Below are 27,143 nucleotides of genomic sequence, written 5' to 3'. Positions count from 1 at the left end.
CACAGGTTATAAAAGCCCTGTATTTGTCGTAGGATTTATACATACAACCATGAGAGTACATACACTTGAAAGACTAAACTGAGATATAACAACATCAATTGATTCCAAAGGATATTTATAGCCCGGATATACATGAAAGTAACGAACTATCTATAGGGAGTGACAAAGTTACAGAAATGTACGAAACATTAAATGCTAAATGAGTTTCTCGATCCTATTCACGAATTTTTCAGTAATTAAATACTGTAATAAAATATCTCAGCGTCCATATAACAAGGATTAACAGATGAAAGATCTGGTTGAAGTTTCAAATGTAGTCACTGCTGGGCTCTGCGTGCTGCAAGACCATCGGTAGAAGCAGTGTGGGTAAACTGCAAGATAAAGGAAAGAATCAGTCTTAAGACATCAGCCCGAAAAGCACCTTCCAGGGCCCCAGGTGGGGCCTAGCACGTGCCCCCCCTCCCCAAAGACCTTCCTGGCTGAAGAGATTTGAGAATCTAGAGAACATATGAAGCATTTTGCATTACCAATGAGAATTATTCGATTGAGTTCATACTGGCTTAAGACTGAAAGTTACCAAATTAAAAAAAAAAAAAACAAGATGAAGGAATCAATCAACTATTCTTTTTTTTTTCAGGATTTTAAGTAATCTCCACTCCAAAATGGGGCTCAAACTCACTACCCTAAGTTCAAGTGTCATAGGCTCCACCTGGCCTCCAGCCAGGAGCTCCCAACAATCAAACACTGTGGCTGAGACAGGAAAACAGAATGAGAGGAGAACAAAGCCCACCCCCCGAGGCCCTCAGATCAGGGAGAAGAGGGCTGGGCTCCGGGGCCCACACCCGAAATCTCCAAGTTCAAACTCAGCCCCTCAGAGGGCAATGTGCTTCCACTTTTAAAAGCTAATCTCTCAACTGAGAGGCCACCAGCGTCACTCACGTGAGGACTAGAATCCTCTTGGGCCTGGTTCATTCAAGAAGGTGTGCGTAAAACAAGCCAGCCAGGGCCTGCTGACCTAGGAGCTCCACCAGACCAGGCAAAGGCCAGTGCCACTTGCTCCCGAACGACCGGGAAGGTCAGCTCAGACCTGGAAAATCTCCTACTGCTCCGACAGCAATCCTGCCTCCCTACCACAAAAGACATTAGCAGACACTGAAGCCAAACTTCTTTTTTTACGAAAAGAGTGGAAATACAGTTTTCTCCGGAAAAACTGAGAACACACCAACCTCTTAAGTGTAAGCACACAAACACCAGAATCCTCTTAGCAGGTGTAGAGAAGCTCATGTGTGTGTGTGTGTGTGTGTGTGTGTGTGTGTGTGTGTGTGTGTGTGCGTGTATGTGTATGTGTGTGTGAGTCTGTCTATGTGCATCTGCGTGTCTGTGTATTTCTGAAAGTCCCTAAGTGAGCCTGCTGCGGCTGTCCTGGCTCACATGGACATTGCGCAGACAGGACACAGGGTGTCCGACTGTGGCCTGCATGGACGGTGCCCTCTACTCACCAACAGGAGGTGTCGGCAGGATTAAGACATGACTGCCTGAATCTAGCCTCTGTGGTGCAGATACTATGCCTGCTCCAAGCAACACAAGGGGCAGCGTGCAAATGCAGCCTGCGGTTAGTCTTGAAATAGCACATGAGGGCACAAATACAGCCACACACATTCCAAACCACAGCAGCAACCACTGAGGGCTCCCGGGGCACTTCTGAGTGGGGTTCTCTCCACCCGCAAGCAGCCGGGGGAGTCCCCGGGAGTTCACTCTCAAATAGCAATGGGGCAGTAGAGGCCATGAAAACACTTTCGCCGTGTCCATCTGCCATCTTGTGAAAGAGGGGCCAGGGCTGCCCATCACATACGTAGCTCTGCAAGTGTCGCTCTGAGGCTGGTCCAACGCTCTGAGGACACCCACGATGCCTAGTTGTAGTAGTTGAGAGAATACGCTAATATTCCATCAGATAGAAAAGTTAAAAAAATCTCTTTCACTGTGAAACTTTGATAAGCAGAAGTGAGGAGTAACCTTAGATCATTTGAGCCTGAGCATGCCATAGCATCTGAACGCCTTGTTACATATTAAGTCGGCCATTCTCCATCAGTGTTCACATTCCAACCCAAGAGCCTCCCATACCTCCGCCAAGAGGCTGGGGCAGAGCAGCACGTCACATACAGACCAGCAGCATCTTCTCTGGCTGCATAGAGGACAGAGAGGAAGTGACCCAGAAGCCTGCAGGGAGAGTCTCTGCTGACCCAGCAGGTAAGTCAACAGTGTCTTGATCTACATTGCTATCTCTAAGAAGGTGCCCTCCTGAAGCTTCTATCATCATCCTGGGAAATTACAGGACACATTGTGAAATGAAAACCAAAAATATATAGTAAGGTTACCAGCCCTTTAAAATGACCTCACTCTGCAAGTTTGTTTACAGCTGTTTACCCCCATTCCTGACAGCCATTGGGGGCCCCCTGCCCAGACGGCCGCCCCAGGCGGTAAAGGGGGGCAGGGCCATATTTGTGCCAGGACCCTGACCGGGCACAAGTCAGGACAGTCCTGGGCTGACTGGACCTGCCGCACTGTCTTTGTGAAATCACCTTCCTGCTATACAAGATACTACCTTTTTGTTTTCAAAACAGTCTTTAAGCTGCGGACAGTGCTACACGCTAGGACAGTCCCACCGCACCCTTTCACGTGTCCTATTCTCGTCACACTCGAGTGTTCTTATGGCAACGAAGACAGTCTTAAGTAGTGGTGTGGGAGTAAATCAGTCCTGGTGTTGTATAAGGAGAAATCAACACTTCGTGTCTTTTTAAATAAACGACTGTAACCTTCCCCCAGAGCACAGGGCCCTGGACTGCAGAGAGACCTCCAGCCGCCCCCAAAGGCAACTTACAGGCTCTATTGCCAGGCTGCCGTCAATGTGTTATGATGTGAAAAATATTTCTCAAGACTATCAAAAGTCAAATACCAAAAGGAAAGAAACCAAACTCCTCACCTCTGGTAAAATATTGGTTTCTCAATAGCTCGTTGGTTTGGGTGTTTTTTACGTTTTTGCAGGTACATTTATGTAGTTTTGAAAGAGACACAAACAGTATGAGTTGTGGAAGGGCAGAGGGCTAGGGAGAGAGAGAATCCCAAGCAGAATCCCCATTGTCACCGCTGAGCCCAACGGGAGGCCCAAACTCACGAAGTGTGAGATCATGACCTGCGCTGAAAGCAAGACTCAGATGCTTAAATGATTGAGCTACCAGGCACCCCTGTTTGTTAGATTTTCAGAGAGAGAGGGAGAGAGAGAGAGAGAGAACGATTGTGTGTGAGTGAGATAGGGGCAGATAGAAAGGGTGACAGGGGACCCAAAGCAGGCTCCACGCAGACAGCAGCCAGCCCAATGCTGGCCTCAGACTCACAAGCAGTGTGATCATGACCTGAGCCAAAGTCAGACACTTAACCAACTGAGCCACACAGGCGCCCCGAAGCTCATTTGCTAATAAATTAAGAGCTAAGCTTAACTTGTAAGGTAAAATTATCTCCGCATTTGGAAGAGTAGTCTGGTACATGATTCCTACAAACATAATAATCTACGTTCCTGTTTTTTTTTTTTTTTTGATTTTACTTTTAGGAAATCTCTACCCCCAACACAGGGCTCAAAGTCACAACCCAGAGATTATGAGTCACGCTGTCCTCTGACTCAGCCAGCCAGGCATCCCCAAATATAATACTTAACAGTTAACGCAAATTTAGAGATCATTAGGCTGAAAACTTATTTCACCAACCCTTTGGTCAGTCCCCATGACCAAAAGGTGGTTCAACTCCCATTCCAAGATAGTACGAGGCTGAAGTCACGAGCCAACACCCCAAAAGTTATGTCAATCTAAAGGATGACAACATATTGCAATAGCGTCGAAACCAAGACTTCAAACTCAAAACAATACCCATTGAATCCTAATAGTGTATTTTCAATCAGAGATGTTAATGTGGAGTCCATTAATGGGCTTGATTTACTTATCTTTGAGAGGCAGAGAGACAGCATGAGCAGGGGAGGGGCAGAGAGAGATGGAGAGAGAGAATCCCAAGCAGACTCCAAGTTGTCGGCACGGAGCCCGACTTGGGGCTCGACGCCACCAACTAGGAGATCATGACCTGAGCCCAAAGCAAGGGTCGAGCGCCGAATCATCTGAGCCCCCCAGGAAGCCCACAGGAATGGGCCTTTGGGGAGAGGGGTCCATGCTCTCCGGGAAATTAGACAAGGGTGCCGTGGAGGGGGGTTTGCAGTGGGGACACTGAGGGCATTCCCAAAGGTGTACAGTGTTCTGTAGAAGGATCAAAAGATTCCTGATTCTCCACTGAGCCCATGAGTCAAACAGAATTCCACAGGGAAATCAGAAACAGAAGCCATGAAACTTCCACGTGGCACACGAAGCAAGAGTGTTTCTCTCTCCACATAAGAGCTAAACGCACGCCAGTCTCCCGAGCCTGTGAGGGGAAGGGACAGGCAGAGCTCAGGCAGGAGGAGGCAGCACCGAGGACTCCGTGCCGCGCAAAACAGACCGGGTTTGGGGAGAGAGGACTAGCTGTGCGGTGAAGCTACGCGCTGCCTTGCTCCAATACAGGTTGCGGGGTCTCCAGCAGGAGAGCAGTGGGCGGGTGCAGACGGCCCGGTGTCACCTGTGTGTTCTGGGTCGGGATCTGCACCAGAAGCGCCAGGGCGGTGACATCGAAGGTCCCGTCTAAGGCCATCAACGTGCCGTGAACGCCACCGTCTACGCGATTGTTGGCCTCCTCTTTAAGGCCAATCGATAGGACCCAGCGAATCACCGGGTCCTTCCTCCAAACCAGCACCTCTGCCGACAGTAAACACCCATGGCCACGGTGGCTGCCGAAAGCTCTCTCCATCACATCCACACCCTGTGATGCAGGACAAGGATCTCCGCTCTGTGCCCCAAGCCTATGCTTCAGCTGCACACTCCGGGTGTTCTGGAAAACCTTCCTCCCGTCAGACAACACTGTTGGCCCCGAGCCTGGGCACCTTGTCACTTCAACACAAACGTCTCAGTTCTAATCGCAAAGCCCGCTTTGTGGACTCAGTTGAAAATCAGAGAAACCTGAAAAGACTCCCCAGCATATGAAGAGACTGTGACGGGACACCTCACTTTCATGCAAAGTAATAAATATTGCATCTCCTTTAGGAGACATCGAAAAATCACCAGATGATTCACTAGTTACTTCTGGTGAAAGACTGCTTCTGTCAACTGTGAAGAGATTTAAAATGAAGTACACAGTACAGGAAACACATATACCCAGTTCATTTCCAAGGTCTTTCACTAGGTAAAATAACAGTTGTTCAAACACATGGACACGCTTAAAACACTTACAGATCGTGATTACATTTCTCTGTAAGAACTCTGTAAGAACTCTGTAAGAACTCTGAGACTCATTCTCCTGAGGCGGACATTGTCAACACTAGGCACCTTTCGTGGAGCCTTATGGGGCTCTACCTCACCGCCACCTCCCTGAGAACTTCACTCCTCATAGCCCACTGTACCCAGAAGCCTTACCAGAAACAGTCGGTTAACACATATTTTATAAGTGACGTGTATATGCTGTATTCCTTCATAAAACAAGGTAAATGTGATTAAGAAAACCATAAAGAGGGGAAAATACGTTTACAATACTCTACTGCATGGAAACACATAACTTGCATACAAGTGGACCTGATCTTCAAACCCTGGCTGTTCAAGGGTCAACCGTATGTTTCTGGGACTGGCCATGCATGTCCACAGAGACCACAGTATGATCCACTCTCAGACACTGCGTTATACCTATGGTAACCCAGAAGCCAAGTCAGCGATTTGAACATCTCAGCCCCGGAGAAAGTCACCTACACACACTCTGTGAAACTGAATCAAATGCTGGGGCAAACGACTCAATAAACGCTGTCCTCATATGACCAAGTACTTAAACCGTACCTCCCGAAGATGACAAAAGAAACGTAGGAAACACAGTGAAATGTTTTGGCCAATTTTGTGACCTCTGGACTTACAAGACATACACATTTCTGGGAGCAGTGGGTGTGAGAGCCAGAGGGCACTTTCACGAATCTTAATGTTTTCATTACAGAAAGTATAAGGATGTGGAAGAAAACACACCGGCAACATCTAAGGGACCGAATTTTCCCAGCATGGTTCCAGGAGCAAAAGGCCCTGGAGGCCTTTTTATGTCCGTGGAGGACATAATACTGCTTTGCAGCTATAGAGTCTATTGAACAAACGAACAGCTACTGCTTTAAAAACGGGTACAGCTGAAAAGTGCTCAGCAAGGTGACAAGAAACACAATGCTTATTTTTTAAAGTTTTTGGTGTTTTTCAGCTTGTCCGCCCAATTTGCTGAGTCCCAGGGCACCTTGGGAAGGGTTTTCAATTCAGTGGCTCCAATCCAGTGGCTGTGGGGAAGCAGAGTGATGAAATGGGAGGTGGGGGGTGTCCACAGCCACGTGAGGTCTCCCGACACGGGGAGGGGTCTGCAGGCAGAGAGACCACGGATCTAGAGGAATGAGGCCAGTAAGACCACCCACACGCTGGAAACACGCAGGGGACACCAACCTGGTCAGGCAGGCTCGTCGCTAGCGTGGCTGGGGTGGACCTTTTGTCTTCTGGTGAGCAACCAGCGGATGGATTTTGTGATGCCCTTCTTCTTGGGGGCGTTGGTCAGTGAGTCCTGGCTATTGCTAGTTTTGCTGAGGCTGCTCAAGGGGCCATCCCGAGAGCCTGGGGATCTGGGGGACGCACAGGAGAGCATCTTCCACGCGTGCTCGTCACACGACACACCGCCCCACGTGATTAGAAGCACAATCCCCCAGCTTCTAGGGAGGGCTGCGCCCTGGGAGCTGACACTCTCTCCCTCCCAAGTATATCTGGAGTCCAAGCACCTTGGGTTGAGAACGCTCGGCACCCCACCCTGGCCGTGACCCGGGAGCACGGAGGACATGCACACCTGAGCCACCCCAGGACGTGGTGCGAGGAACAGAGAGGCTGCTGGAGCTGCCTGGTGGGGGTGGGGGGAAGAGAGCATGGCTCCTGACAGCCCCACAGGGCACAGTGCGGCCCAGGGGAGGAGCCCTAGGGAGCATGTCACCCAGGATCCACCGGGAGGAAAAGGGAGGTCTCAGGACGGCTGGTGCGTAGGATCTGAGCAAACGAGGCTGCCCTACAGCCACCAGCATCACAAGACTCTGGTCTTTTCCCCCTGCCTTTTGCTCTGCTGGCCACACCCAGGGCACCCAGGCAGGTATCCCAAGAATGACGTGCACGTAAACTCGGTTCATTGGCCTCTCTTTGGAATCGCTGTTCCGACCCTTTCTCCCCCATGTAGAGATCAAAGGTTTCTCAGAGCTGAAAACCAGCGCACAGGCATGTCTCCTACGATGCCTGTGCCCCTTACTTTGTGGCGTCCCTGATGTCCTCGTGGCTGGCCTTGTGCAGTGCCCCTTGCTGCAGCCTGTCCAAGCTCAGGGACCTCTGGGAAGAAGGAGCTGACGGTACACATCGTGTCCTTGCCGTGCTATCTTGTGACTCTTCCTCCAAAGGCAGCAACTGTGGGGTGGAGAGGAGAGTGACATGAGTTCACCGTGCACCCAGACAGAGGAGCACACAGCCCTGAAATCACAGGCAGCAACTCATTTGAAAAGCTATGAGCTGTGCTTTGTGCAGCGTCCAAAACGACTTCCTAGGATCGGCCTAACGCCAGGCGAAAGGGTGGATTCGCGTCCGGGCAGTGGGCCCACTGAGACCCCCAGCCCATCTGCACCGAGGGGTGTACCCTCCCCAGGACCTCCCACCACCAGGAGCCTGGCCACAGAAGGTAGAGGCGGAGACCCAAACCATGTCACCATACACCACGGCCAGCTGAGAAGGAAGGTGTTTGTTTCCTGACGCCATTCAGGGCAAACCCTGGTGAGCACGGAGCCCTCCCATGCACGATTGTCCAAAGCTCTTTGTTTGGGGGAAGTGGAGCGAGCTTGTGGCCTAATCCACTGTCACCTCTGGTGGCGATGCAAGGCTGGAATCTACGGGGACGTGTGTAAAGTGACAAGGCACCCAACCCCCTGACCCCACACTCGGGTCTGACTTCTGCTTCTCGGGGACATTTCGGTTGATGTTACAAACTGATGGACTCATCTGCAGCTTACAGACAGTCTGCTCGACACGGTGGAGACACAGCGTCCCTTGGCTGCCGTCACGACAAATGAACCCCTTCAGACTCCATTTTTCCTTGTGTGACAGGCTGTGGGTCTGCGGCTATGTGGCTGTGGGCCCTGGAAAGGACCGTGGGGCCACGGACCCGCCAGCGTTACGACCCTTGACAGGTCCTGGTGGTGAGGCAGGGCCGGATCTCACGAGACACACGTGTAGGACTGGTGAGACAGGCACAGCCAACTGGGTTTGTACCAGGGCCTCCGAAGCTGCATGGGGCTCGGGACACCCATGGCGGTCAGCACCAAGTGGAGCTGAGCTCAGGGAAGACACAAGCTTAACCAACAGCTCCAAAACACCTGCCTCCTCTCCTGATTTCCTGACAATCATCAGACAACAAAAGGCTACCTTAACAGGCTACAAATTATCCACATAAAACCAAACAGGGTCAGACTGGCTCAACACAAGTAGGTTTCATACCCAGGTGGAAGCAAGGATATGGAGAAAACAAACCCAAAAGGGAACAGGACAGGGAGCCACACTAGCGACCAGGCTATGAGGTGAGCAGAGACGGAGGGTTCCGGGAGCACACCCTCCCCTGTGTCACAGCGCAGTCCACACACAGGCCCCCGCCCAGCACTGGGTCCTGCCAGACTTGTGCCTATGGGCCATTTCAGTCTCAACCAAAACGGGAGGCTCCCGCCAGGCTGGGAAGTGCAACGCCCGTGCTGGCCCTGTCTGCATGGACCTGACGCCCACTGCCCGTACACCTAGACTTCATCCCCCAAAACCTCCAAAGAGCCCTCCAAGTAGCCATCAGTGAGCTGCGGGAGCAGGCCGTCCTGCCTGGGTGTTCATCACACGACCCTCTGTTCCTTGAGAAAGTCTTGCTACCGAAGAAAAGGCAGCACGAGCCAGCAGAATGCAGGGCGTGCTCTGTGCCCCGGCGCCGATGTGAGCTCCTGATCTCTGAGGACCGTGCACCGAGGGGCAGGGTGTGGACACCCCCAGGGCCATGAACCTTTCGCTGTCCTCCCTTACCAGGAGACCAAAGCAGGAAAAAAAGACGGTGATGAATACACCCCGGTCACAAAACAACCAGGGACCGAACTGGCACTTGAACGCAAGAATTCAACTGAACGGACACACCGTCTGTGCAGTGGAGGGGCTCCCCCAGCTGCCGCCCAGCTCTGTATCAGAGGCACGGCCCTGTCAGCGCATGGCTGGGAAGGTCTGGGATGGGGGTCCGGTCCAGGGAGCAAGGCATCCCAGTTATGAGGCGGACTCTCTGGTCGAGGGTTCCGTCCCGAGGCACGGCGCTTCCCCATGAGAATGGGCACACCCACATCATTGTCCTCTGGACACAGGAGGTGGCCTGTCCCAGCAAGGGCACTGTAAATGGGAGAAGGGCGCCCGAGCAAAGGTGGGGTACGTGGCAGAGTGGTGTCGTGGCCAGTGTTTGCCCTGCAAAGTGTCCTCATGCACAGGACCCAGGCTCTCAGGCTCTGGTTGCACATCTGGAAATGGGTAACCACACAAGCTGTGGCTCGCGGGGATGTCTGTGAGGGCCAGGTCACAGGATCCTAAACCACTGCACACACCAGGTGGCGAACCCTAAGAGCTCTCTGAATGCTGCTGGCTACGGCTGTCAAAAGTGGTGATCTCGAAATCGAAACTCTATGCCTCTGCTTCAGTAATTTCTCTTCCTAGAAACTTCTATGTCTCATGGAACTAAGTACGCAGCGCAGCGAGCAAGACACAAACGAGAGACAACGGTGAGCTCTGGTGGCCGTCGCAGGTACCGTGGAAACCGCACGCCGCGCTCGAGCTCCCAGTGGCTCCTGTACTTCCCCGCACACGCCAGCCGCTCGTCCTTACCCAGCTGTGGTGCTCACTGTGAAGAGACGGGCACTCTCCCCCACACCACACACAAACACAGCTAGGTTGCACTACGAAACACTTTCGCTTTCTCCGATGCTTCCTTACATCACTAGGCTGACAGAGGCATGCAAAGAAAGGAAGAGAAATCAGATTTACTGCACACTTGGAAGCTACAATTTCCAAGACCAAACGAGGCAAACATATTTTAAAGAGAACAACAGGACGGATATAATCGAGAGAAGATTTAGAAACAACCACGCCTGGAAGCAGCACTTTGTTCCACCACACATCTGAATGTAATAGGTTATTCGACATTTACCAGAGACACTACCAATTATCACTCAGGGATGGAAAACTCCATTATAACATACACGACTTATTAAAACATGGCATCTTGTAGAACAGAGACATCTAACAGGTGCCTATTCGAAACTTTCCTGTAACTGTTCTCCTTGTTGAAAACCAAGTTACACTTTTACAGTATCACCCTAGGGGATGCCGAAGTTCCCGCAACACCTTGGATAACACCAAACAAACCCACTCTGTTAATGCCCTGCTGGACGTGAATGTGAAATCCTGACCTAGAATTTGATTGACAACCTCTCACAAATCACTGTGCTGGTTACAGGAGGGTGTCCTGGGCAGGTACGTGATAAAAACGGGCTCAGGGGCAGGTGCCGGCTTCACGTTGTAGGAGTCCTGAGTTTCAGTGTAGAAGGCAGTACTTGTGCTCAGTAAGCCCATGAGATTTGGAGTCCTGAACACGAGTGTCGGCACCGCAAAGCGTGCTGTCTGTATCGAGCTTCCGTTCGTCTATGCTCAGTGCCTTATCTCTTTTGAAGAAACACTTCGTTTACAAATTATTATCTGGATCATACCCGTATCCTCCTGTACTATACAGTGATACGCTAACGACAATTTATGACTATTGGGGCAAAACCCCACTCTCTAATGACAAATGAAGATACAGGAGAAACAACACGAGCCAGCCACGAGTGACCACAGACGCTCCAGGGCAAAACAGCAAAATGACAAAACACAAACCACAGAACTTTTACCCTGTGTCTCCTTCCAGCTAGCACTGCGTCTCTGCTCCCAACCAGAGTTCAAGTCCTCCAGAAAGCTGCCCCTACTGTGTCTACACAGACTCTGGAACTCTGGCGAGTGGGCTTTAGCGCAAGGGCTCCTGGACCAGACCACCGTGGTCCTCGGCCTCCACCTTGCCTGGCCCCACCCAGCACGACCAGGCCACCGGGCTCCCTTTCCCTGAGCACCTGGCTCACTGAGACCAAGCTCACCGCTTGGTCTCTGCCAGTTCTGTCTCTCTCTCTCCACTGCCACACTGGGCAGTGCCCAGAGAGCCACCCTTGCACTCTGGGGCTATCCACAGGTGCCCATCTAGGGACTTGTCAATCATCTGTCAAACAGAAATAGATAACTAACACACATATCACCTTTTACTTCCCATTCGCTGCTGGTCTCCCCTCACTACACTGTGCACACATAGGGGTGCAGGCCTCTCCTCTGACTTTTTATCTATTTATTGTTTTCTTTGTTTTATTTCAAGTGGGGGAGGAGCAGAGAGAGGGAGAGAGAGACAATCCCAAGCAGGCTCCAGGCGCGGTCAGCGCAGAGCCCCATGCGGGGCTGCGGGGCTCCGGGTCTCGATCTCACAAACCCAGAGATCGTGACATGAGCAGAAATCAGCAGTCGGACGCTTGACCGACTGAGCCACCCGGCGCCCCTCATCTGGGTTTTTCAGTCATGCTGCACCCTAGCTCTGGGACGATATCTGCACCAAACTTGTTCCATGACTACAGGTGCTCAAAACTTACACAAATATATAAAAATATACGCGGCTGAAGAGACAAAGGACAAAAGTACTTAAACTCCAAAGGTGAATTCTTTGTTGTTTAAGGATGAATACACATGTTCATTTAACCTTCGTTAGCGTTTCAAACCCTTACTACTTTGCATTGTGCTGTGCTTAACACTAGGTCCTATCTGAATCCACATTGCTACTTTACACAAAGAAAGAACAAAAGCTCTCAAAAGTAAATTCTAAGGCAGCAAAAGAAGAATGGGGGAAGGGGAAAAGAGAAAGCAGCCTATCAGTCCTTTAGTTCCAGAAGAGCCTCACAGACAGAGGAAAAGGCAGGAGACATTGGAGCAGGCAGGTGGGTCCCACGAGAGCCCCCAGAGGATGGAGGTCCTTGCCTTGGAAGGCTCATGTCGCAGACGGGCCACACGGCCTTTCCGGTGGCGCCGCAACACCGCGCTGCTGCTGCTGCTGCTGCTGCTGGCATCCGTGGGGCTGTCCGCCAGACGGAACCTGGAAGCTGGGATGCTGCCGACGTGCGTCCGCCTGAAATACGGAGGAAAACAATCAAACAAACACGCACACACACACCAAGGTTGTTATCTAAAGAAAAGTGGACTTTGTCAGCCAGGCCAGAACCCATCCATTGGGAAAATGAGGTCAGAGAAAAAGGTCTCCAAGGAAGGCGTCTTTGCCCCTGGCTCCAGTGCAAGCCCGCTAGCCGGGCCCTGTGGAGACAGGGTCTCCCGGGCCCAGCAGGTGCAACGCATCCCCGCGGCCCAGACGTCCCCGAGGTGGAGCAGCGCCTGCCCCCAGTCAAGCTGTCGTCCTGCGTGTCTGCACCACCTCCTGCCCAACTGACCGGAAAGCACTCCTATACGTCCCTCTGGCCTTCACCTGCCATCGGCCCACGTGTGCCAAGGCCCTTGCTGTGATGCCAGGTGACCCCAGGTTTTCCTCCACCAGCCACTATCGGGCGCCCCAGGGGCAGTCGCAGCAGGATCCTCGGGAACCACACCTCGCAGCTCCCGTACACAGGAGGTGGCAATGCGCCCGGTGTTTCCAAGGCAAAAGCGTCTCTGGCCTCTGTGCAGTTAGACTAACAGACAAATGTCCCCCTTGGCCACAGAAGTCTCCAGAAAAGTTCCATGGAGCCCCGAGCCCCTAGGGTGGAGTCACTTAATTGGGCTGTCAGCTGCTCCCCTCAGCAAAGGCTCTGGGCACGAAGCTCTGGGCAGCAGCTGTGAAGGAGCACCGGCCAGCGCACGTGCCCGGCCTCAGCCACGGGCTCACCCTCCACACTTGAACCCTGCACGGGAGTCCAGTGGCTCCTTGCTCTCTGGAAAAGAAGAGAGGCTGCCTTCCATTTCACCAATCCTTATGGTCTCGGGAGACAGAACACGCCCATCTGATTCACATCAACTAGAGAGGGGGCCCCTGGCGTCACCCCTTGTGGCCTGGAGACAGAGCCACCACGACAGGGCGTCTCCTCTGTGGTGCTTCAAGCTCTTCTCTGCAGCCTTTCAAGAAACGTCATTGACACGTGCTGCCTCAGGGTACTGATTGCTTCTAAGACAGCCAAGTCGGGACTGCCCGCTGGCCACAACCACCTTCCCCTCCTCTGGTCCCCCCATTCCCAGAACAACTGCTCACCTGAGCTCAGGTGGTCTAGCTTCACCGCTGTGCGGCCACGACACATCGCCAATCGGGGAGAGCCACACACGCCACCCCGCATGGGACCTGGCATGGTTCATGGCTCCACTGAGGTTCGCGTGTGTCCCCTGACTCTGACACCCTATCTCAGGCTCCCTGGCTCCCGACCCCACCACCCTGCACCCAGTCCTATCCCAGAGCTCTCTCCCATCTGCCCCGCCTGCATGTGGAAGTGGGTCTGACACCTTTCTTTTCCTCTGCAACCCAGACCATGTCATCTTGCTAGAGGACGACACAAACAGAAGACGTGGCTATGAGGTCGTGCCAGGAGGGCTCAGCTTTCCAGCCTGCCTGCCGCCTTCCCAGTCTCGTCCCCACGGCCTCTGACCACTCACGGCGACACAGCTCCCAGCAGCCTCTCTTCTGCCACCAGACGAGAGAGCACTTTGGGAGATGGCTTCAAACAGACCCTGTTCCTCAGCCGGTCTCCTGCCCGGAGTCTTCTGACCACAAGGCCACCTGTGACCGCGGCCAATGCCTCCGCAACCACGGGAGCACTGCGATCCTCTCTATCTTTCTCCTTGGCCAGCTCACCTCAGGCGGGTGACGGGCGTGGACGTCCCTCTTATGGCAACTGCCCCACGGTGCCACCCTCCAGGGGCCTGCACAGCCCCTTCCCTTGAGAACTCCAACATGCACTCGAGTGGCCTGCACCGCATCCACTGTTTGCTCCCTTGGCCTCCTCACACATACCCGTCTTCAAGCCCTGGAATGGTGACACTCAGCACACTGGTGTCTTGCTGGCGAGGATCTCCGTCAGCCAACCAAGAGGCTGCTCTGTGCCTGGATCTTCCTGGGTGCTTCTCTCTCTGGACACACATTCGCTGTGCCACCAGTACTTCGGTGGACAGGGAGGGCCGCTTGTGACTCTACCTGCACTGACTTCTCTCTCCTACAAGCAGGCTCAACAAGGACAGCCACAGCACACCCTCGACTCTCCCGAGAGCCCCCGTCGGCAGCCGAACAGACCCCAGTGAGGCCTGAGTGGGCCTGCCTTTGGAGCAGGAGCCTCCTTCCTGCACCTAAGGGGGCCTAGTCAGCTACTCGAGGCACTGTCACACCAGAATGACTCTCACATGGTACCCATTTCCTACAAAGAAGCAAGCAAACCTTTTAATACCTCGCTGACAATTACTGTCTGCAGGACGCAGCTCACAAGCCGGCTGACCCACTCCCTCACAGGCGACTCACCAACGTCCCAACAGAGTTACAGCGATTACATGTCATTCTCCAGTCTTTTCAAACATATAAGAAACTGCGAGCACTGCGCTAACCCCACCAATGTCAAGGTGACCTTCACAACCATGGCCACGTGTGCACTCCCATGGTGACCCCACTGGCGTTGCGGAAGGGACCATAGCTTCCAGGGATGCTGGGCCGAACCTGGCACGCTGGACCCCTCCTAGCCCCACACCATCACTGCCACACTCGGTGGAGGGAGGCCGCAAAGAAACCCACCCAAACACGAACAGAACTTGCCCTAACTTCCACTCCTCCTCCCATGGCTGCGAGCTCTGTCATGCCTCCCGGTCTCCTGAGATTCCAAACCTAACCTCTGGAATGAGGTTGTACTTCTCCCTCTTGCCAACTACTAAGCTACCGGCTCCCTGAGCTACATCCAGTCACTCTGCCCATTCGGCCAAAGGATTCCTCTGGAAGATACACAGCAGGTGCCAACATAGGTGTTTGTGAGGTGGTTCATGTTAGGCACGGTGAAGGGCAGTGTCCCCCCCAGCCCCGCCCCATCATCAGTTAGCCGGTCCCTGGAAAATGGATCGCGTCAGACTACAACACACTCAGGGTTATTGTGTGTAACTCTGATCCGGTTCGGGTCATACCATAGCACACCCACGGTTCTACTTTGGAACCATGAGCTGGTTCACGTCATACTGGTGACAGAGGGAAGCCGCCCCCAGCCGCATCTCAAACAGATCTGTGAACCGGGAAGTGTCATACCCGTGGTGAAGTGAAGAGCCTCTCACTCTTGCCCGCTTTAATATGGCCCTCAGTGCTTCCAAGTTCCGTAGAAGGTGATCCTGCAAAGCAGCAAATGACAAGGACACTCACTGCAAGCAAGGTTAACTAGTCTTTGCATCAGGAGTCCGTTCAACACAGAGCACAAACTGGTAGTGGCCAGAGGAGAGGAGAGTAGGGGCGGTGGGCAAAAGAGATGATGGTGATTACGAGGCATCAGCATCCAGATATCAAATAAGGCCGTCACGGGGATGAAAAGCACAGTACAGGGAATACGGTCCGTGATACCCTAAGGACTCTGTATGGTGACACACGGTGACCACAGTGATGGTGACGAGCAAAGAGTCACGTGTGCAATTGTTGAAACCGTATGCTGTCTACTTGAAACTGATACAACACTGTAGGTTCATTAGAATTCAAGAACAAATGGAAAACACTACTAGCATCAAGTGTGCTGAAATGCTGACCATCATAACCACGATGGGTAAATTCAGCAGTTACAAACCCCAAGACCATTCTCTCCAAGAGTCCTCCAGGAAACACCCAGATCACCAAGTGAACGTCCTAAACCCTACTGAACAGTTAGGTCTCAGGCATAGCAAGGTTACAGAGGAGAAACACCGAGCCACTAGGACTTCTTCCTAATTATGTAGAGAGGAGCAGGACTTTCTGGGCGGTGGGGGAATAGCCCTTCTGTGCAATAGGCACGTGCTCCATCGTGGACCCTCTGCAGCCCAGCCTCACGTCTGCACACGCAGCACCAGGGAGCAAACCGACGAGGAGCTTCGGTCACACAACTAGCCCCTAGGCAGTGCCGTCCCAGGCCGGAGACACCGCCGCACGTGGCTAACTGAGCGCCCAAAATGGGGCTGGTCCCAACCACAGGGGATGGCACTGTGAGATGCCCCGTGGGTTGCAAGGACTGAATGTGGAAAAACATTGTAGAGTAGCTCCTTCATGTCTACACTATTTACATGATACAATAACATGTTGCTTGCATCAGGCTGCATGAAAACTAAACATCACCCGTCTGTTTGACCATTGCAACGTTTTTTTTTTTTTTAATTTATTTTTGGGACAGAGAAAGACAGAGCATGAATGGGGGAGGAGCAGAGAGAGAGGGAGACACAGAATCGGAAACAGGCTCCAGGCTCTGAGCCATCAGCCCAGAGCCCGACGTGGGGCTCGAACTCCCAGACTGCGAGATCGTGACCTGGCTGAAGTCGGACGCTTAAGCGACTGTGCCACCCAGGCGTCCCTGTTTGACCTTTTCAAATGCAGCCTCGAGAACCCTTGGGATGACACCCGTGTCACCTGTTACCTCCTGCTGGGCTACGCTGCACTCAACGAAAGGTTTACGCGAACATTTTAGCTTTCGAGCGAACCCCCGAAGGGACTCAGAAATCTGAACCCCATAGGCTGCTCGGCTCCAACTCCGCCACATGCGTGCCATTCAGACTTGCGAGCGTGGGGCCGCTCGAAAGCACAGTGGTGGCTCGCCTTGGAGGAAGTGTGAGCCCCAGAGGTCCCCTGCTCCTTTCCAGTCTCAACCGATCACTGAATGATTGAGAGATGGAAATACCTTCTCACGTTGCGTTTCTTATAACTGTTTTTTCAGATTGCCAACTTCTCCTAACAGAGTCTTCTGAGAAAGGTACACACAGTCCTTTACTGTTGATTCTTTCAAACGTTCCACATGCTAGAGCATGCCGACGTTTCTCTTTACCATAACGCAGCACCACAGACAAGGCATGGAGCGGATGGCCATACCAACGAACCGGGTCACATGACCACAGAGTGAAATGCTGTCTGTGAAACTGCAGTAACAGCCTTTACTCATACTTTGTCCATGTACAATTTCTTCACGGATCACTGTCTGACTGTAAGTATGACAAGTTCCTAAGTTTACTTGCAGCAGGTACACTGGTTTGTACTAGCTTTTAGGGTCTGTGATGCCTCAGTCACTTGGGAAACCTGACCTAAGTTTCGTACATATACTTCCAATCTCACATACAACTTTCTACCGAAAGGCTGGCCCCAGTGATCAAGGTAGAATCTCACGTGGGGTATAATAACGCACCTCATAATGGGTTTTACCCAAAACAAGTGTGTCGTGTAATTAGCATTGCTCACTGGTGTCTCCAAGTGCCAATCTTAGGGAAGATTCTGGGCTCATCTACAGGGACACAGGTGTCACCAGAACCGGTAGTATCAGGTCCGCATCCAACTGTCCCCACCAGAGCTTCTCTCACAGAGATGCTATGATACTGCTTCCCTCCCGTTACACCTCAAGTGTATCCGTTATGATGGTGTGAGAGTCCAGGCTTCGACTCTTTGCAACCCAGATGAAAAGAGGGAAGGCAGGAGATGGAACAGGAGAAACTCTGTTTTCAGCTGGTTAAATGCCTGACAGAACTGCGCACTCCTACCGGTCGTTCTGGACAAAAGAGGTAGAAATTAGCTCCCCAGACAAGAACCAGGCTGAAGGTTCCAGCACAGGGGTGGCAAACGAGGGCCTGCCGACCACATCCAGCCACCGCCGGGTCCTCTCAACAAAGGGTTATCGGCACACGGCCCCTCCCCTTAGTTATATACTGCCTATGGCTGTTTCTGTGCCCATCTTTGATTAGCATGAAGCTAGCTTACTCCTTACGTCTCAGTTAGGAAAAGCCTAAAATACTCACTCTCGGGCCCTCCCCAGACCATACTCCTCTTCTAGACAGTGAGACGCACCTTCCCGCACACATACGTCGGGCAGGGACAGGACACTGGGAACTTAACGTAGGCAGTGGGTAACAGCCTGCAGTTTTTCCACGTGAAAGAATCATTTCTACTTTCTGCAGTGGCTGTTAGCCTCTGCTCCACGCTGCTCCTCAGGATCACAACGTGAGCGTCTCCTCTGTGAGGATGGGGGCACTCAGCCGCTGTCTCTCATGTCCTACCTTATCTTCCGCAGCAGCCATTCTCTCTTGTAGATGACGCTGAAGTCGCTTGTCCGATTCATACAGGAGCTTGTCAATAGTGCTGGACAGATGTTGATTAGTCTCTTCCTTTAGTTTTTCTCTCTGCCTTACCTGAAAGAGAAGACGCAGGCTTCAAGCCAAAGTGCGAACACCGGCTCAGGCGTGCGAATGACCAGCGGTGTGACCCACACGCACGCCATCCTCGGCTGCCCCTTCCCACGGCACTCTTTGGCGTGCTTGTGCGTCACTGCCAGCACCGACCTAGCGGGGCACAGAAACGCAGGAACCTGCTTCCCAGGGGTCATCACTTAGCAGGTCCCTTTGTTTCTGGGAAACAAAACACGCATGGGCCCTCACGAATGTCCTCATTATTAGCTCTCAGATGGGCTCAGGAGGCAGATGTACATGCAGGAGAGCATATTCTTAAGGGGATCAGCTGATCTACACACGGGAGGAGGAATATTCCGGGGCGGAAACAGAAGCTCGGATCTGGCCTCAGGGGGAAAGAAATGAATCCATTGACAAAACCCAAAGATAAAACAAAAATCCCCTTTGGGAAAGATTCAGTGGTGAGAAAGACTTTCACCTGTTTTTCGTGAAATTCACACATCTCCTGAACGTTTTGTAATGGAAACTTGTATTTACCTCAGGTAATTTCCGAACGTAACCGCAAAGTTCACGGGTCTGTGTTTTATAGAACTCTCATCAATCGTATGGTTTAAAAACTTGTTTCTACCGCATATCCTGAATTAACCCAAAACAGAAGCGGCGAGGACAGGCCGGCAGGATTCAGGGGCTCCTGCCGGGCGCAGGGCCGTGGGGTACGGGGTACACATGTGCCCTGCAGTCGGGGGGCCCAGGGAGGAGGAAGAGCCCTCAGGACACACCCGCAGGCTAGGCAATGGACAGTCCCTCCAAGTTCGGGCTTCCTCATCTCTAAGCCACACCTGCTGGCACCTCTTTCCTTGGGAGCAGGCAACAGAAAGCACGACCACCACACCTCACACGCAGCAACGGCCATCACTTGGAAAAGACCCTGGCCACCCCACAAGAAGGGATCAGCACCCAAGTATTTTTCAAGCAAAGCAGCTTAAAAGTGTCCTTGCAATTGTCTCAGTTATAATAGAATCCTTATCTCAACACCTGTCCCTCCAAACTACCATACAGTCCTAACGGCAATGAAGTGCTTCTCTAAGTAGGTGAGGTCGAATTCTCGGCCCAAGAGGCTAGCGTCTGGTTGTGCTCGCTTGTGTGCATGTGTCATGGCGGGCTGGGGTCGGCCAACCGAGCCGTCACGCTGGCATCAGAAGCTTCACTCCGCGGAAACTCATGTTTTATTCTCTGACCCTGAGGGCCAAGCACACGAGTTTCTGGTGTAAGTTAAGGGGGAGTGTTTTGAGTTTTCTGGTGAAAACAAAACCTGATGGCCTTGGATGGACGTCCCAAGTTGGGGAGGCTGCTGCCTGCTCTGTCTCCTGGGTGTTTCATGTTGACGTCCGACCAGCTCCCGCAGGGAAAAATCTCAGGGGATTCAAGGGACAGGGGCCTCCCTTTCGTCAAGGCTCGATGACGCTATTCCTCTTCTTAGGAACATCTACCCCGACCTGTGCCTTTACATCTCAAGTAGAAATTCAGGATGTGGGGACCAAGGTCAGGCCCGTGACCTGATTTCAGGACCTCAGTGTCATGTCCTAAGGAAGGAGACCCCTCCTCTAGGCTGCCCTACCCCAGGCCAGTACCTCCGCTTTGGCCAAGGGACACCCACGAGGTCCCGCGTCAACCGTGAGTAGCTGCTAATGAGCTGGTGGGCACGGTGGGCTGTGCGGGTGCCTCCACCCCTAGGCGGCACTGCCTACGGGGCCCCAGCGTCCAGAGAACATTGTCCACAGGCTAGGAGTGTTCACTAACATCCAACTTGCACAAGAGTGCACTGTACCCCTGATGGGATCGAGAAGGGGCCTGGCGTCCACGTGGGGAGAAGTGGGAAACAAGGGACCACTCCCTACCCCCACACCCCCAGCCTGCGCCTCATCCTCAATCACTGCCAGGTGCGCGGCTGCTCCGCCCGGACACGTACCCGCTGCAGTTCTTGGTTCTTTTCCTCCAGCTGGGCCTCCATCTGGCGCAGCCTTTCTTCCATGTTGCCACGCCTCTGCTCGGCCTGTGGGCGACAGCGGGGTCAGAAGAGCTGGCTGCCCCACAACACACGCTGTGCCTACGCACGACATGCTGTGAGCGGCCTTCTGCCTGCTCACAGTCCCTACAGGCCTCATGCGTGCCAGTGGGAAACACTGGGCTTCCTTGCTGGTGACCGGGGGTAGGCAACGGTCTCATCCCCACCCCGGGTCCCGGATCCTTGGACGGTGCCTCGTCCCCCGGGAGACACCCCTGTCCACTCAGCAGCAAGCGGAAAGAGCAAACAGGCGTGCTGCCTTCCTAAGCTGGGAAGTTACTTCCAACAACTTAGCTTCCTCAGCAGCACAGTGTCCAAAGACAAAGGGTCGGGCTACACGGCTGACCAGGGACAGGAGACAGGACAGGCGAGAAAAGAAACGGAGACTTGGCATGCAGATCACAAAGGAGGAGAGGCTCTGTTGGAGCCTGGGCCTGTGGGCGCCCAATGCCGCCTGCCCGACTTGATGGCAGCCTTGAGGGCCATTATCCCGTGACGAACCCACCCCCCTTCCCACTGGGACCCTCACTGCACTGGAACCGGTGACACAGAAGCACCGACAGGCTCCCTGCTACAGGTTCCCTCAGCCCAGGTTCCGGAAGGATGGACTGGCTGCCCAGTCATGTGCTCCCTCGTCCTGTGTGCATCACTCGATCCCAGCACAGACTACATCATGTCTGGAAACTACCTCTTCAACTGCTGCCTTCCTCTGTGGGTGGTGAGGGCTGTGAGAGCTGGGAGGGCAGGGACTGTGTCTGGCACGTTCCTCGACTCTATTTGTGGAACCTCCGAGTGAATTCCTTAAAGATTTATTTCTTAAAGGGGTGTCTGGGTGGCTCAGTCAGTCGGGTTCTGACTCTTGGCTTCAGCTCAGGTCATGAACTCAAGGTTTGGGCGTTCGAGCCCTGGGTCAGGCTCTGTACTGATAGCATGGAGCCTACTTGGCATTCTATCTCCTTCTTTCTGCCCCTCCCCTGCTCATGTATGTGCCCATGCTCGCCCTCTCTGTCTGTGTCAAATAAATGAACATTTAAGAATTTTTTAAAATAAACACGATTGTGTTTAAAAGAGGATAGGATTTTCTCATTTCTCGGAAAAATTCTATGCTTTCTTTGTTTTGTTTTTTTTTTCCTTCGGTAAGCTCTACACCCAACGGGGAGCTCAGACTCATGACCCTGAGATCAAGAGTCCCAAGCTCCACTGACTGAGCCGGCCAGGCACCCCTGTCCTTCTCTTGCCCAAGGCTACTATCTTGAGCTTTGAGTCGCTGACTTAAGTCTGAAAAGCAGTGAGTCTTAGATGCAGCCAACGGCAAACAGCACACGTCAGACAAAACCGGAGGGAACAAAACTGGGGATGATGCCTGCCGTTTGAAAAGCATTCCAATCTCAGACAAAGTAGCACCGAAAACAGATCTCAGCTGGTTCGCGGACTTTGGCACGCCGACGTTACCGGTGAGAAATGAGATACAAGAACGGACCGCCATGAAAATGACATTCCCACCATGGGACCCAGAAGGAAACGGGGGCCCCACCTTGCAGAGGGTGGCCACCCTCTGGGCCGGCTCGGCTTCCACCTCGGGCAGCGACTTGGCCTTCCTCGGGGTCGGCTGCAGCTTCCGCTCCGCCACCTCCAGGCGCTCTTGCAACTGGCGGTTTTGATCCACAGTCTAGGAAATGAAGGCAAAGCATCAAAGTGTAGCAAGTCTTCTCTCCGTTTCCATTTTTAATAAAGTGAAACAAAATCTGAATGCAGAGATCTGCTGTTAGTTCTGACCGAAGCCAACAGTTTGGTAGGTGCTTCAGAGTAAACCTTTCCTTTCTGCAAGGAGTCACCCACGGCCTTGGTCCTCCTTTCACTACGCAAAACATGTCTTGCCAAACTCTTTGCTCTTCTTCAGTATCTTCAAAGAAGTCTTTCCAAAGACAAAGTTCCCACACATTAAAGAAAACCCATCTTCTGGAGGAGCTTGCCCGTTCTTCCTGACCAGTAAACGAGAGAAGGGTGAGGTCCTAACCCTTCGTAAACATATTTATACTGTGGTCCGAGGGCTCCCTACATAGGACATTCTGAGGTGGGCACATCAGCCAGCACAGAGCTTCTGAGAGCATGCCTGATGCCAGTTGAGTTCTTTTTGGAAGTGTACCATTATTCAACAAAAACACTCTCCCTCTTGACCAAAAACGTGGAAACCTTCAACGTGGAAAAGTTAGACACGAGATTTTTTGTTAAAGGACTTGTAGGGAAGCCGAGGTGGCTCAGTCGGTTAAGCGTCCACCTTCGGCTCAGGTCATGATCTCATAGCTCATGGGGTCAACCCCGCCTCGTGCTCTGTGCTGACAGCTCAGAGCCTGGAGCCTGCTTTGGATTCTGTGTCTCCCTCTCTCTCACTCTGGCTCCCTTTCTCAAAAATAAATAAGCATTAAAAATATATAAAGTCATTTTAAAAATCATGTACAAGGTGAGGTTTTTGCAAGGTTAACGTTTGTTCCCACAGACTCCTTCCATCTTCTGTGTGCATATAGCTCTGTGTGTATATACAGACCGCGTATCATGCTTTAAAACCCTCCAAAATAAATCACATGCTGTACACATAGTATTTCGTGATCTGCCCTTTACACTCATGCTTTGGAACATGTTACGTGCTCTCAAACAGCATTCCTCGATGTCATTTTAATGGCTTCCTAGTATTTCACTTTGATTATCATGTTGGGTCGACTGACACATTTGACAAACACACCAGACAAAGCTCTCTCTGTTTCCAAGAAGCTGGATGTGGTGTTCCTGTTCAATGCCGGATGACCTGAGACAACCAAGGAAGAGACGTGCTGCTTCCCAAAGCACAGGGTCTCACATCCTCACGCCAGACTGTGCTTCTGCCCCGGCCATTCCCCCCGATCTCAGGTACTAACCAAAATGGCCAGCTGCCTACACATTCCCGGCCACTCCCTGCTCCTTTGGAAACAGTGCTAACAGGCAACAGAGTAACGTGCATGTAAGACAAGACAAAGAAGGAATCAAGGAGGGGAGCCCCATAACATGCTTCCATAAAATTCGAAAGAATTAAACCCTGGACGTTGAAGTAACCCCGCTGGTCAACACAAGATTCTAAGATCCTAAAACCTTGACATTGACACTTGGTCCTTAACTTGACTTGTAATTAATAAAAGTGGAATGAAGTTCAACGAAACCAACGACCTGTCGATGCAGAGAGTCCTTCTTTGCGATCTCGTTTTCAAGTTTATCCTTGAGGTCGTGCAGAGAGGTGGCTTTGTGCTGTGCCCTGAGGCAGCGCTTCTCAAGGGTAGTGATCCTGTCTTGCATGTCTTCCTTCTGGGCCACGGCCTACAGCAGGTATTTCAGAGGGAAAACAGGGAAAGAATTAGCGTACGACACATTAACACGCTCCAGACACAAAAACCGGGCGAAATCCTCATTTTCCAAACAAACAGAAAAGTAGCATCCTCGGGGTACCTGGGTGGCTCAGCCGGTGTCGCTTTGTGAGTTGGCGCCCGCCCCGCGTCAGGCTCTGTACCGACAGTGCGGAGGCTGCTCAGGATTCTGACCAGTTACCCAGGCTTATTCTTTCCCAGGTGTTCAAAGACAAACGGATAATAAAGTCTCCCGGAAATCACCTCGGTTGCCTCCGGACACCGTTGAGCTTTCCACAGAACAGCGACTTGCCTCTGGAGGCACACACCATGAGACAACCATCCTTTTTCCGGGGAAAAGGTGGATGAAATCTCATCCAATTACCACAGAGTTGAAGCAGCAGTGTTAACAAATGGAAGCCAAACTCCACCTTTCATATAACTGGAAGTCATCTTCTATAGCCTAACCCTGTAACAACATTGTATCCCATGGTATCTGACACTGCCAATGGAACCAGAACGTCCTGCCCTGCTTTTCTTGTCCAACACGGGAAAGATTCCTCTTCCAGCCCTCCGTGTTTACTAAGCAATTTATGTCAGCAGTCTCAAGAGTGAAAGTGATGAGTCCTAAGAAATGATTTCCTAAATTCTCTGCATCTTGAACTCTGCTGAGGGGTCTCTCCCCACCTTTGCCAAACAACAACTTCACTGAACAGGTTCTATAATTTCTGCAAATACTTTTGTTTTAAATTCTGACACGATCTCCCCCACACTAGGGTACTAAACAGACTGCTCGTGCACTTACACCCTCAAGGGTCTGACAGGGTGTTCCGAGGTGGCATTTCCGGGCTGGGGGTGGGGTGTGCGGGGACTGTCCGCAAAGGGCAGCTCACAGTGACAGGAGGAGGCACAGAGAAACCATCCTACCCTTACTAGTTTCTGTGACAATGATCAGATTCCCATCGACGTCCACACGTGCAGAAGCGGCCGCACTCCTCCATGACCTTACACCAGAACCAGCGGGCTGCGCCTCGCTCACTCTGACCGCCACGACCAGGGGCACGGAACCCCTGGGAGGAGGGCAGGGCGGCAGAGGTGGCCGTGACGGCCCCTGGCAGCGCCGCCCCCGCAAGGCCGTGCCCCCGGAAACGACCTGGCAGCACCACGCTGGTTCCTACGTGCCGAGTGTGTTCCCAAAACGGACCGAGAGCATGGCATGGGCCAAGCTCAGGTGGCCCACACTCCACACCCGAGGCCACTCTGCCGCCTGCCTGCCAGGCCTCTGCAGGGGAGAGTCCAGGGAGGACAGATTCCACCACACAGACGGGGAGGCAGCCCGCCCAGGCCCCGGAGTCACGTCCCGTTCTGCTGCTACTTCTACCAAACTCCAAACGTTCAAAACCCGTGGGAGACGAAGGACACACGGGGCAAGGCCGAACCAAACACCCCACGTTAGGCTCGACGATGGCGTGGCCATTTCAACTGACACTCACTTCACGGACATCTCTTTGTAATATGGTGTTCCTTGCTTCAGAAAGGATGAGGTCTTTCCTTGAGGTGTCTAGGTCCTCTTCCAGCTTGGCCACGAGAATGCACAGGGTAGTCAGGAGCTCTTTCACCTGGCTCTGCACCTTTGACACTCAGAAAGGGAAGCAACATGTGAGGGCCCCCACTGCTAGTCTTCCTATGTTGTTTTTTTTTTTTCAATGTTTATTTATTTTTTGGGGGACAGAGAGAGACAGAGCATGAACGGGGGAGGGGCAGAGAGAGAGGGAAACACAGAATCGGAAACAGGCTCCAGGCTCTGAGCCATCAGCCCAGAGCCTGACGCGGGGCTCGAACTCACGGACCGCGAGATCGTGACCTGGCTGAAGTCGGACGCTTAACCGACTGCGCCACCCAGGCCCCCCGTGTTGTTTTAAAAACAATGGATAAAAAGGAAACCCCCTCCAATCAAATCCTGGGATGATGTCTGGAGCTGAACTCTGCGTGTGGCCCCTAATTCTTCTACGAAACTACACCCCTCCAGTGCCACACGTAACTGCTCTCTCACCTGGAAACAAAGGGATTGAGTTGGTACACAGAGGTGTTTCATTAGTCCTTACTCTACAGTTACCCTAAGACCCCTTCGCCTCAAAGAACATGACAGAATGCTGGTAAGCTTTTTCACGGATGCTCCTGTTCACAAACTTGCTTGTTAACCCCTTTCAATTTTACATTCGAGACAAATCTTCCCCGAAATAAATTACATTATGCAATCTGTACTAGCCAATCGATACACACAACATTTCCACCAACTACTGCTTTTTAACCATACAGACCTGTCTTCTTACAAGAATTCAAGAAGATGAAAAGGAAACTCCAGTCACACAAACACACAAAGTGTGCCTAGAACACACAGCATGTGCACAAATTGAGAACCGCTGTGGCTAGGCACACCATTTCAGCCTCGGTTTTGTCCTTCTCCAATATGGAGTTGAGGACCTTGAGCACCTCCACCTCACTGGACACGCCGGCAGGAGTCTTCGCCTGTCGCCGTATGACTGTTTTTTGAAGAGCTCTCTCGTGCCTGGAGACGAGGAACTCCAAATGTTCCAGCAGCAGCTGGTGGGAGAGGCAAAAGGAAAACCGTGTTTCAAGAACACCTTCAATTCCGGGCCTCAAGTTCACCAAATGCAAAACCAAGTCTGAATCCTTTCAATTCAGATCCCAGGTAGGGAGCCACCCCCTCGAATGTGTGAAAATAGCCTTACTCCTCCTCACGGATCAAACAAGGTTTGAGAACAATAGGTCCCAGCCAACTCCACGGGGACATGTGGACAAGGGGCATGAATGGTGTCCTGTGTTTAAAGACACTGGCAGTGCGCCTACTGACCCTGGTGTTGTTTCTCTCCGCCTTCAGGTTGGCGATCTCCTCCTCTCTCTGCATTAGCTGCTCCCTGCAGGTGTGGAGCTCTGCAGCGAGAGCTGCACACTCCTGGGGTCGGAGAGGGGACAAAAGTGGAGAGACACAGGGGGTCTTTACCAGAGCACACCAGGCCTCCGTGGCCCTCCAGAGTCCCAGCACCCACCACC

At 52.4% G+C, this 27,143-nt stretch overlaps 1 protein-coding gene across 1 annotated transcript; it reads right to left on the bottom strand.

The window, feature by feature from the left end:
• On the bottom strand, positions 1-27,143 carry LOC122478566 (liprin-alpha-3-like; the record flags this gene model as incomplete). Its single annotated transcript, XM_043572110.1, has 12 exons — positions 1-371; positions 6,585-6,757; positions 7,423-7,574; positions 12,273-12,420; positions 15,544-15,623; positions 18,504-18,635; positions 20,602-20,685; positions 22,232-22,366; positions 23,896-24,042; positions 25,562-25,707; positions 26,468-26,672; positions 26,944-27,143. Coding segments are annotated over 11 exons (1,598 nt in total), but the record flags the coding sequence as incomplete, so codon positions are not given.

The sequence above is a fragment of the Prionailurus bengalensis genome, unplaced genomic scaffold, assembly GCF_016509475.1.
Source record: "Prionailurus bengalensis isolate Pbe53 unplaced genomic scaffold, Fcat_Pben_1.1_paternal_pri Un_scaffold_96, whole genome shotgun sequence".
NCBI lineage: Eukaryota > Metazoa > Chordata > Mammalia > Carnivora > Felidae > Prionailurus > Prionailurus bengalensis.
This window is presented reverse-complemented; position numbering and strand designations above follow the sequence as displayed.